The sequence below is a fragment of the Schistocerca nitens genome, chromosome 1 (genome assembly GCF_023898315.1).
Source record: "Schistocerca nitens isolate TAMUIC-IGC-003100 chromosome 1, iqSchNite1.1, whole genome shotgun sequence".
Classification (NCBI taxonomy): Eukaryota; Metazoa; Arthropoda; class Insecta; order Orthoptera; family Acrididae; genus Schistocerca; species Schistocerca nitens.
In genome coordinates, this window is record NC_064614.1 from 637,166,695 (window position 1) to 637,179,715 (window position 13,021).

Below are 13,021 nucleotides of genomic sequence, written 5' to 3' on the forward strand. Positions count from 1 at the left end.
AGTACCAAGCTAAGCATCAGGGGAAAACAAACCTGTGTGATAGTCTAGTCGGGTAGTAAGAACGGTAGCGGTTTTCTTGCAGTCTGTGACAGATCATACAGGGGTAGGGTGGTTGATAGTTTTGGGTATCATGCAATGCTTCTGGAAGGAAAACCTTAGCCTCACAGAAATGTCAGTCCTGTCCAAAGGCCTCACCTTTTGCCCCACTCCCAAATTCACTCATGCAGGAATTGTTAAAGATACTCTCCTTCTCCTGATTCCTACAGAGGTAGTGCTTTCCGCCACCAACCATACCAATCAGACTCAACCAAAGACCAATGTTGAACCCTGCCTAACTCAGTTCACTCCTCTATCCAACTGTGATCCACCCCCACTGGCCCCTAATTACCTGCTGTTAACCTTTCATAATTCCTTAATCTCGAACCTTATCTCACTATCTTTCCCCAAATCCCTGAACATGCAAACTAATCTTATATCCACAGTCCACCCTCTAAAAACTGATCTCAACTTTATAATCCTACCTGCAAGATAAAGGCTCCACCATTGTTGTTTTGAACCACAAGAATTATCTGGCAGAAGGACTCCACCAGCTGTCAGATACATCCACCTTCAAACCTTGCCACAGTGACACCATTCCAAAAATCCAGCAAGATCTCCAGTCACTCTTCAAATCCTTTGGCCCAGCTCAGAACCTCTCCCCGAAGTTCATCTCCCTGCTCACATCTACCACTCCAAGGACTCCTACCTTGTACACACTTCCTAAAATCCATAAACCCAACCACCCAGGATACCCCATTTTGCCTGTTACTGTGCCCCCACTGAGAGAATCTCTACTCTCATAGACCAACACCTTCAACTTATTACCCAGATCCTACCCTCCTATGTAGAAGATACCAACCATTTCCTCCACTGACTCTCCACAGTCCTTGTCCTTTTACCACACAGTGCCGTGCTCATCACTATTGATGCCACCTCCCTTTACACAGGCATCCCTAATGCCCATGGCGTTACCACTATTGAACACTACCTTTCCCAACAGCCAATGGATCCCAAACCAACAAACTCACCATGACCAACTAGATCCTCACCCACAATTACTTCTCCTTTGAAGGCATTACCTACAAACAAATCTGGGTACGGCTATGGGCACACACATAGCACCATCCTATGCCAACCTATTCATGGGTCATCTAGAGGAACGCCTCCTAAACACCAAGAATCCTAAACCCCTCACCTGCTTCAGATTCATTGATGACATCTTTGCAATTTGGATTGAGGGTGAGGACACTCTACTCACATTTCTACAGAACCTCAACAACTTCTCCCCAATTTGTGTCACCTGGTCCTACTCAACCCAACAAACCACCTTCCTAGATGTTGACCTCCACATCAAAGATGGCTACATCAGTACCTCTGTCCATATCAAACCTATTGACCACCAGTAATACGTACACTTTGACAGCTGCCACACATTCCATATCAGGAAGTCCCTTCCATACAGCCTAGCCACCCATGGTCGTCACATATACAGTGACAAGCAGTCCCTCTCAAAATATACCAAGGGTCTCACTGAAGCCTTCACAAGCTGTAATTATCCTCCCAACCTTGTACAAAAACAAATCTCCCGTGCCTTATCTTTCCAGTCTCCCATCACCTCCCAAAGTCCCACCGTCCAGCCTCATAGGAGCATTCCCCTCATAGCCCTGGACTAGAGCAACTGAATTACATTCTCTGCCATGATTTCGATTATCTCTCGTTGTGCCCTGAAATGAGATATGTCCTGCCCACTATCCTTCCCATCCCTCCAACAGTGGTATTCTACCACCCGTCAAACCTACACAATATACTCGTCCATCTCTACACGACCCCTGCTCCCAACCCCTTACCTCAAGCCTCATACCCCTGTAATAGACATAGATGCAAGACATGTCCTACACTTCCTCCAACCACTACTTAATCTATTCTGGTCACAAACATCACCTATCCCATCAAAGGCATGGTGACCTGTGAAACCAGTCATGTGATCTACAAGCTAAGCTGCAACCACTGTTCTGCATTCTCAGTGGGCATGACAACCAACAAGCTGTCTGTCTGCATGAATGGCCACTGAGAAACTGTGACCAAGAAACAAGTGGACTACCATGTTACTGAACATGCTACCGAACATGACATCCTTCAGTTTAGTGACTGCTTCACAGCCAGTGCCATATGGATTCTTCCCACCAACACCAGATTTTCTGAATTGCAGAGGTGGGAACTTTCCCTGCAATGTATTGTTTGTTCCTGTAATGATCCTGGCCTCAATCTTCATTAGTCACTGTCCTCTCCCATCCAGCCCCTTCTCTGCTCCCATTCCAGCCCTCATCCCTCCATTGCTCCCAGTCTTTTTACTTCTCTCCTCTTCCACTGTGCCCCACTCCCCGCCTCTCTGCTGCCCTCCATCTAACCTACCAACTGCATATAGTTTCCCTACCCTCTTTCCACCTCGTTCCTGCGCACTCCCCAACAGCATGTTACTGTCCACCACCCATACCCTACTATCCCTCCTCCTCCCTGCCCCAGCCTCCTCCTTACTCTCACCCAGTTGCCACTCCCATCATGCACTGGTGCTGCTGCTTGCAGTGTGGCCTCAGTTGCCTGACACTGTAGTCATGTGTGTGTGAGCTGCATTTGCATGAGTCTGTATGTGTGTGTTTGTCGTCTAATTTTGGCGAAGACCTTACTGCCTGTAAACTTTATTTGTGACAGTTCACAATATTGAACCAATTATTAAATTGTTTTGGTTGTCAAGTATAAGCTCTAACCATACTAATCCACAGGAACTGTCTGCTTCAATTTCACTACAAGATACACTGCTTCTCACAGCTGTAGACTCTCCACTACTAGTTGTATTTAATATATTCTTTCTGAACACAGTTAGACCCTTTGTAAAAATTTCAGCAGAACTTATTTCTGACTTTAGCCAGCTTCCCACACCTATAACAATTTGAGCTTCAGTGCTTTCTTTTTGTGCTTGGGGTTCATTTGCAAATATCAACTGTTCTATGGTAATAGCCCATCAGTTGTAACTGAGGAAGTGTGGCTTAACCATCCACATATTGTGTAACTAATTTTGAAAATATACATAATTTTACTTGCCACATAACTGTTAAAAGAATAATTAACAGTATCCTCCAAATAGATTTCATATATTATACAGCACTTAAATATGTAGAACTCATAATTATTGCAAATACTACACAGAACACAACCTCATGTCTCACAACAACAAAAACAGTAGAAAATGATACAATATTATAGGTTTATAAGACCATAGTGAAAATTTTAAAAATAAAATCAAACAACTGTTTTGGTGTCCTGCAGCCTGCATTGAATTGATGAATGACATTATATATGTATGCGGACAAGGCTGCTATTTGTATCACTTACTTGTATAGATTGGACCAGTCTCATGCTACCTGCCCACCTCAATGAAAATTCTGCCAGGGCACAAGAATGAATTATATTGAAACTTCCTGGCAGATTAAAACTGTGTGCCCAACCGAGACTTGAACTCGGGACCTTTGCCTTTTGCGGGCAAGTGCTCTACCATCTGAGCTACCGAAGCACGACTCACGCCCGGTCCTCACAACTTTACTTCTGTCAGTATTTCATCTCCTACCTTCCAAATTTTACAGAAGCTCTCCTGCGAACCTTGCAGAACTAGCACTCCTGAAAGAAAGGATACTGCGGAGACATGGCTTAGACACAGCCTGGGGATGTTTCCAGAATGAGATTTTCACTCTGCAGCGGAGTGTGTGCTGATATGAAACTTCCTGGCAGATTAAAACTATGAATTATATTACTACTGCCAGGTAAAATATAGTGTTATCTATTTGGTATTTTCTGCTGGACTGGTGAAGTTTGACACGTAGCGCCCTGTACTGATCCAGTCTTTCAAGTACTTACGGTATTGTTATACCCACAACAAACGTCATACAGTCATTACAACATAACTGATATATTGTGTATGTCATATGTATGTGGCTGTACCTTTGATTAGATAAGGATCCCCTTTAACTAGAAAATACACAGCTATGAAGAATATTGTCTGAGTAAGATTATCATCATATTTGGATAACTCTACTTCCCAGTGCAGATGTGGCACTCACAAATTCCAGTGCTCTAGGGGTGGGACTTTCTGACATGGAATATTTGACACCTGTAAAAATGGGATATTAGGTGAATCTTATGATGCAGAGATTTTTATGAAGCCATTTGGGAGGTGGAGAACAATCTTTATCTATTCTGAATGTACCAATCATTGCTGAATTACAAGAAAATTTCCTCCTAAACAGAATTTCATCATTGAAGTCTTTGAAAACCTCAAAAGTTATCTAATATCACATTTGAAACATTACATGTATGTAATATTTTAAATTAGCAGAGCATATTGAATTGAACAAATCTCCTGACAAGTGAATGTACAATTTAAAAGTGCAGGAGGTAATAAAACTCCTCATTGTACCATAATGACGAATTTCAGGAAGAGACAGTATTTATTTATAAATTGTAGCTGTAACTGCTGCTTACATGGGAATTATTGTAACTGTAACAGTACTAAGGTCAGTAATGAATTGGACAGAAATGATTGAAATATTATTTATCTGAGAAAGATATATTATTTTAGATTAAAATTTATATGTTTGTATGGAAATTTTTAAGCTATGATATATTATAATGTTATATTCACTTCAGTTGAGCATAATAATAGTACATATAATAAATAGTTATCATGTTTTATCTATTCCAAGGAACATACAGTTCTTACTTCCTGACTGAGGACCCATCTGCAGCCTTGTTGTTACCCCATTATAGTGTTGCAGACGAGAACCAACATAGAGCTGGCTGGCACACTCCTACTTTTGATATGTAAACAGGAGCATGTACACAGCATCAAAAATATACACTGTATTATTGTTAAATAATTAGAAGGAACATGAATATTTTCCTTATCAGCAAATTGTACATTACAGGGGCAGTTTGGACCTAAAGGTGAAAAAGGCGAGTATGGTGACATTGGCCCACCTGGCCTGATGGGTCCTCCAGGTCTTCCTGGTCCTCCTGTGAGTATATGTTGATAACATCCACAAATATGTGCAGCTTTTTTCTGTTTCTGTTATGTATTGTTAAGTAGCTGTAGCATTTTTTATTTTAGATTCAAAACAAAAATTTTATTCAGTTTCATTAAGGACTGCATATTTTTACCAAAGAACTAATAATTATTAATAACTTTACAAACAGTGTTATGGAAACACCGGAAAATCCAAGATGGAACAAAGACTGTCCACAAAGCCTTCTTCTAAAATAGAAAACACACACACATTCACACAAGCTCAAGCACTGAGGCCAGACTGCATACTGCAGTTGAATGTGTGTGTGTTTTCTGCTTTAGAAGATGGCCTCATGCCCAAAAGCTCAAATGTATAGTAGTCTTTTTGTTGTGCCTGTCTGCAACTCAGTGTACCTTCTATATTTATTTATTTTATTTATTTACACATCAAGATTTGTAGGACCAAATTGAGGAGCAAATCTCCAAGATCTTGGAATGTGTCAGTACACGAAATTACAACACAAGAAAAAAATAAAATATTTATGAACCCAGAAAAAGTGAAGCCATAAGGTTAAGTAAGCGCAGTCAACAATATAACATAAAAATCAGCTTAATTTTTCAAGGAACTCTTCAACAGAATAGAAGGGGTGAACCGTGAGGAAACTCTTCAGTTTTGATTTCAAAGCACATGGATTATTGCTATAAGAGGGTTAGTCTTTGTTGTTGCCCCAGATGATGATTACACAAATATTTTGTCAGGATTTGTAAGTGGTGGGTTGTTGAGGTATGGCAATATGCGAACACGAGAAGTAAGTTTAAACAGTTTTATTAACAAAGTCAGATTATAAAACACGCACGCTATGCGCACCCATCATCACTGTGTCTGACATCCTAACACCAGCTAATTACAGTCGTATCGAAAGGCTCCATGGTCAGCTAAGAAAAGAGACATATTCATGGCCGAGGCCGTGCTAGTTAATACTGCCCGCTGCAGATGGCGGCCAGTTGCGTACTCTCCGTCGTTGTGTGGCTGGACTCGCGTCTACTGACCAAGCGAATCGTCAGCATTCCAGATAGGCCAGCTGGCGAGCACGTGTTAATGCACTGCACGGCTGTGCACAATCCATAGATCCTTACACTGCTAAGATTTTTGAATTCTTGTGGTAGCTTATTGAAAATGGATGCAGCAGTATACTGCACACCTTTCTGCACAAGAGTTTAGGAAGTCCGATTCAAATGCCGAGTATTAACTGAGTGGAAACTTCTTATTCTTGGGAATAAGCTGGTATTGTTAACAAGAAACAACAATAATATATATATTGAAAGGACAGTGTCAAAATACAGGGGTTGACAAGAAGTTCATGAACTTACGCAACTTATTGCACCAACTGCCCGTTTCTGAGCCAAAAATATACTTTTAGAATTGAAGAGTTACCCCAAAATATAATACCAGATGACATAAGCAAATGGAAATAAGCAAAGTAGACTAATTTTCATGGCGAACAATGACTTACTTCAGACACTGTTCAAATAGTAAAAATGCCAGCATTAAGTCTTTGAACAAGATCCTGAATGTGGGCTTTCCACGACAGTTTACTATCTATCTGAAGACGTAGAAATTTGAACTGTTCAGTTTCACTAATCATATGACAATTTTGTGAAATTAAAATGTCAGGTTTTGTTGAATTGTGTGTTAGAAACTGTAAAAACTGAGTCTTGCTGTGATTTAGCATTATTTTATTTTATACAAGCCATGAACTTATGTCATAAACTGCACTATTTGAAACCGAACCAATGTTGCACTCAACATCTTTTACTACCAAGTTAGTGTCATCAGCAAACAGAAATGTTTTAGAGTTACCCATAATACTAGAGGGCATATCATTTATAAAAATAAGTAACAGGAGTGGCCCCAATACTGATCCCTGGGGCACCCCCCATTTGACCTTACCCCACTCAGACCCCACATCACAACCATTGTCAACACTGTGAATAATGACCTTTTGCTGTCTGTTGTTGAAGTAAGAGGTGAACCAATTGTGAGCTACTCCACGTATTCCGCAATGATCCAATTGCTGGAGCAATATTTTGTGATCAACACAATCAAATGCCTTAATTAAATCAAAAAAATGTGCCTAGCATTGAAATCTTATGTTTAACCCATCCAGTACCTCAGAGAGAAAAGAGAATATAGCATTTTCAGTTGTTAAATGATTTCTAAAGCCGAACTGTGCATTTGATAGCAAATTATGTGATATAAAATGGTCAATTATGCTTACATACATAGCCTTTTCAATAACTTTAGCAAACACCGATGGCATAGAAACAGGTCTAAAATTGTCCACATTATCGCTTTACCCTTTTTATAAAGTGGCTTTACTACTGAGTACTTTAATCGTTCAGGGAGCAGATCATTCCTTAAGGAAAAATTACAAATATGGCTAAGTATAGGGCTAACATGTGCAACACAGTACTTAAATATTCTGATAGGTACTCCATCATATCCATAAAGAGTCCTTAGTCTTCAGTGTCTTAATTATTGACTCAATCTTCCCCTTGTCTGTATCACAGAGGGGTATTTCAGACATCAATCTCAGAAAAGCATTTGGCAAGAGAGGTATACGATTCTGTGTAGAAACCAACTAAATTTTTATTTAATTCACCAGCAATGCTCAGAAAATGATTGTTAAATACTGTACATATATCTGATTTATCAGTAACAAAAATATTTATACTACGAACTGACTTTATACCGTTGACCTTTTGCTGTTGGCCAGATACCTCCTTCACAACTGACCATATAGTTTTAATTTTATCCTGTGAATTTGAACACCATATACTCTTTGCCTTCCTAATAACATTTTTAAGCACCTTTGTAATGGACAGCTGTAGCTTGATTGTGACTACTTCTAACATTTTGATACAATTCCCGCTTTGTTCTACATGCTCTCCTTAGTCAGCTACCCAGGCTGCTTTTTCCTGATAGTACCCCATTTAGAATGTTCTAATGGAAAGCAACTCTCAAAGATCATGAGAAGTGCGTTAAGGAAAGCTTTATATTTGTAATCTATGTTATCAGCACTATAAACATCCTGCCACTCTTGTTCCTTGACGAGTTTTAAAAAACTCTGTATTGCCATTGGATTAACTTTCCTACATGGTTTGTAATTAGATGTGAGATTTGTTTGAGTACAAAAGCCGTTTAGTGTTAAAATTTGTGCATCATGGTCTGAAAGGCCATTCACCCATTTACTGACAGAATCCCCATCTAGCAATGAAGCATGAAAAAAATACTGTCTATGGCTGTGCTGCTGCTCACCTGCACCCTGGTTGGAAAAAAGAAGTCTGTATCAGATCATATGAATTCAGGAGATCTACGGACATCCTTTTTCTTGCACAATCATATACTAAATTAATATTGAAGTCACCACATATAACTACTTTCTGGTACTTCCTATAAAGTGAATCAAGAACCCTTTCTAGCTTGAGCAGAAATGCTCTGAAGTCAGAGTTAGGAGACATATAAACAACAAAAATTAGAAGTTTATTTCCATTAAATTCAACTGCCCCTGCACAACATTCAAATATATGTTCAGTGCAGTGTCATGATACAGCTATGAACTCAAATGGAATACTGGTTTTTACGTACATGGCCACTCCGCTGCATTAAGATGAGACCGATCATGGCACTGGTGCAGAGCAATCTATACTTTCCATAATATTGTCTGTACTCCATATTGGAATTTCCAGTAAAGTATAGATTGCTGCTCACCAGCGTCATGATTAGCCTCATCTTAATTTGGCTCTTAGGTGCATTAACAAGGGGTTGGAGAAGGCACTGTTGGCAGAGGGCATGAGGTCACATTGCAGTGGTGCCAGTTGAGTCCATCAGTAGATCGCATTTCACTAGGCATGGCCTGCACCTCAATAGGTATGGGAAGGGGAGGCTAGCAAAGCTTATAGGTGACAGTGTAGTAGGAGGTGGTGGGATCACTCATGGAAAAATTCCTGTAGTAGTTGGTGTTAGAGCTGCACCTTTTTTAGATTGAAGTTAACTGATAGGTGTACCTGCTTAAAGGAAGTCCCTCTAACTAAGGAATCACCTTCAGAGGATGTCATGATTCCAAGTAGAGAAGGAATTAGCATATTTCATCAATATGTAAGAGGTTTTAGAGATAAAGTTAGTGAACTGCTTATAGATGTAGACTCTGAAATTATTGGTATATCGGAGCACCACTTAAATACACTGGTCAGAAATTAATGGTGAGAAATACAACAGAAATTTTGCCTTGTGCTGTACCTGAGGCTACTCTATCATGTAGTGAGAGCTTGACACTTTGGAGCATTTCAGTCTTAATGGAGTATTGTTGCAGTTTCTTTCCATTCCCCCTCCTAGTTATGGTCTGTGATCATTTTATCGGCATGTTTCCAAACAATTTTTTATGGAATCTTATTGTTTCATGTTGTAATTCCATCACTGAAGCCTACTGGTCAGTAGTGAATAATTTAAGGAGCTATGTGTTTAATTATCCAGACTGCGGCATTGTTTTGTGTTCAAGGGTATCACAGCTTTTGCAGCTTTATCATTTCCATTATGTTGAAGCAATTTGGGGTTCTATGGTCTATGATCACAAGTCTTCTTCAGATGCAAGACCAGATCTGGGCATTCACTGGGGGTGGGTTTGCTGGTAGGTGGGAGCTCCAACATAGGGCACGTAATGGGGCCCCTTAGGGACATGGCTGCCAAGGAGGGGAAGTAAGCCAGTGTGCATTCCGTATGCATACCAGGGGGAGACATTCTGGGTGGGGAAAGAGTGCTTCTGAATGCCATGGAGAGTACAGGGTGCAGCCAACTGCAGGTGGTGGCCTATATCCTTAGCAATGACATGTGTCGCTTTGGAACATAGGAGATTCTCTCTGGTTTTGGGCGGCTAGCGGAAATGGTAAAGACTGCCAGTCTTGCTTGCAAGATTAAGGTGCTGCTCACCATCTGCAGCATTGTTGACAGAACAGACTGTAGTCCTTTGGTGCAGAGCCAAGTGGAGGGTCTAAATCAGAGGCTCAGGCAGTTCTGTGACCGTGTAGGCTGCAGATTCCTTGACTTGTGCTATCGGCTGGTGGGTTTCCAGTTTCCACTTATTAGGTCAGGAGTCGACTGCCCACAGGAAGCGGCTACACGGGTAGCGGGGGTGTGTGGAAGGGAGGACTGGGCAGTTTTTTAGGTTAGAGGGTCTCAGGAAACCATAGAAAGGGTATCTGTCTAAAAGGGGACAGATAAAACACAGTAAGGTAGTTGTAGAAACGATCGGTATTGTAGTTGTAAATTCTTGTAGCTGTGTTGGGAAAGAACCAGAGCTCCAAGCCCTAATAGAAAGCACTGAAGCTCAAATAGTTATAGGTATGGAAAGCTGGTGGTGGAGTATTTATTGCTGTCAGAAGTAGTTTACCTTGTAATAAAATTGAAGTAGATAGTTCCTGCGAAATAGAATGGGTAGAGGTTATACTTGACAATTGGACTAAACTATGATTTGGATCATATTACCGACTCCCTAACTCAGAAGATATAGTTGCTGAACAGTTGAAAGAAAACTTGAGTCCCGTTTCAAATAGGTACCCCACTCATACAATTATAGTCAGTGGTGGCTTCAATCTACAATCGATATGCTGGAAAAATTGTACGTTTGAAGCTGGCAGCAGGCATAAAACGTCAACCAAAATTGTACTGAATGCTTTCTCAGAGAATTATTTTGAACAGTTAGTTTATGAGCCCACTCAAAGTACAAATGGTTGCGAAAGCATACTTGTCCTCCTAGCAACAAATAATCCTGGACAAACAGGGAGTATCATGATAAATACAGGGATTAGCAGCCACAAGACAGTTGCTTTAGGCTGAATACCATGACACCTACAACCATCAAAAAGAAACACAAAGTAAATTTATTTAAAAAAGCTGATAAAATGCTCTTAACGCCTTTTTAAGGAGCAGTCTCCACTCCTTTTGATCAGATCACGTAAGTGTAGAAAAGATGTGGAATGATTTCAAAGAGATAGTATTGATGGCAGTTGAGAGGTATATGCCACATAAATAATAAGCAATGGTACTGATCACCCATGGTACCAAAACGGGTCAGATAGCTTTTGCAGAAGCAATGACAAATGCATGCCGAATTTAAAAGAATGCAAAATTCCCAAGATTTACCAAGTTTTGCAGAAGTTCGAAATGTAGCACATACTTCAATGAGAGATGCATTTAATAATTTCCACAACAAAACACTGTCTTGGAATCTGGCAGAAAACCCAAAAGATTCTGGTCATAGATAAAGCACATCAGTGGCAAGATGCAATCAATATCTTCACTGTGCAATAACAACGGTGAAGCCACTGATGACAGTGCCACTAAAGCAGAGTTATTAATCATGGTTTTCCAAAACTCCTTCACCAAAGAAGACAAAGTAAGTGTTCCTGAATTCCAATGAAGAACAACTGCCAAGATGAGAAACATAGAAGTAGATATCCTTGGTGTAGCAAAGCAGCTTAAATTACTAAATAAAGTCAAGGCCTCTGGTCCAGATTGTATACCAGTCAGGTTTCTTCCAGAGTATGCTGACACAATAGCTCCACATTTAGCAATTATATACAACCACTCTCCCACAGAAAGTTCCGTACCTAAAGACTGGAAAATTGCTGAAGTCAAACCAATACCCAAAAAGGGAAATAGGAGTAATCTGCTGAATTACAGGCCCATATTACTAACATACTGCATGAAGAGTTTGGCAGAGCACTGAAAGACCTGAGTTGAAACAAGGCCCTGGGAGTAGACAACATTCCATAAGAACTACTGACAGCCTTGGGAGAGCCAGTCCTGACGAAACTCTACCATCTGGTGAGCAAGATGTATGAAACAGGCGAAATACCCTCAGACTTCAAGAAGAATATAATAATTCCAATCCCAAAGAAAGCAGGTGTTGACAAATGTGAAAATTACCGAACTATCAGTTTAATAAGTCACGGCTGCAAAATACTAACGCAGATTCTTTACAGACGAATGGAAAAACTAGTAGAAGCCGACCTCGGGGAAGATCAGTTTGGATTCCGTAGAAATGTTGGAACACGTGAGGGAATACTGACCCTACGACTTATATTATAAGCTAGATTAAGAAAAGGCAGACCTACGTTTCTAGCATTCGTAGACTTGGAGAAAGCTTTCGACAATGTTGACTGGAATACGCTCTTTCAAATTCTGAAGGTGGCAGGGGTAAAATACAGGGAGCGAAAGGCTATTTACAATTTGTACAGAAACCAGATGGCAGTTATAAGAGTTGAGGGGCATGAAAGGGAAGCAGTGGTTGGGAAGGGAGTGAGACAGGGTTGTAGCCTCTCCCCGATGTTTTTCAATCTGTATATTGAGCAAGCAGTGAAGGAAACAAAAGAAAAATTCAGAGTAGGTATTAAAATCCATGGAGAAGAAATAAAAACTTTGAGGTTTGCCGATGACATTGTAATTCTGTCAGAGACAGCAAAAGACTTGGAAGAGTAGTTGAATGGAATGGACAGTGTCTTGAAAGGAGGGTATAAGATGAACATTAACAAAAGCAAAACGAGGATAATGGAATGTAGTCGAATTAAGTCGGGTGATGCTGAGGGAATTAGATTAGGAAATGAGACACTTAAAGTAGTAAAGGAATTTTGCTATTTGGGGAGCAAAATAACTGATGATGGTCGAAGTAGAGAGGATATAAAATGTAGACTGGCAATGGAAAGGAAAGTGTTTCTGAAGAAGAGAAATTTGTTAACATCGAGTATAGATTTAAGTGTCACGAAGTCGTTTCTGAAAGTATTTGTATGGAGTGTAGCCATGTATGGAAGTGAAACGTGGATGGTAAATAGTTTGGACAAGAAGAGAATAGAAGCTTTCGAAATGTGGTGCTA

At 40.3% G+C, this 13,021-nt stretch overlaps 1 protein-coding gene across 1 annotated transcript in view; it reads left to right on the forward strand.

Moving 5' to 3' along the window:
• The window catches only part of LOC126192064 (collagen alpha chain CG42342-like), a 660,839-nt gene that overhangs the window by 212,820 nt on the left and 434,998 nt on the right, over positions 1-13,021 (forward strand). The window contains exon 13 of the mRNA XM_049932580.1: positions 5,016-5,105. Within this exon, the coding sequence (XP_049788537.1) occupies positions 5,016-5,105 (90 nt within the window). The remainder of the gene's footprint in view (positions 1-5,015; positions 5,106-13,021) is intronic.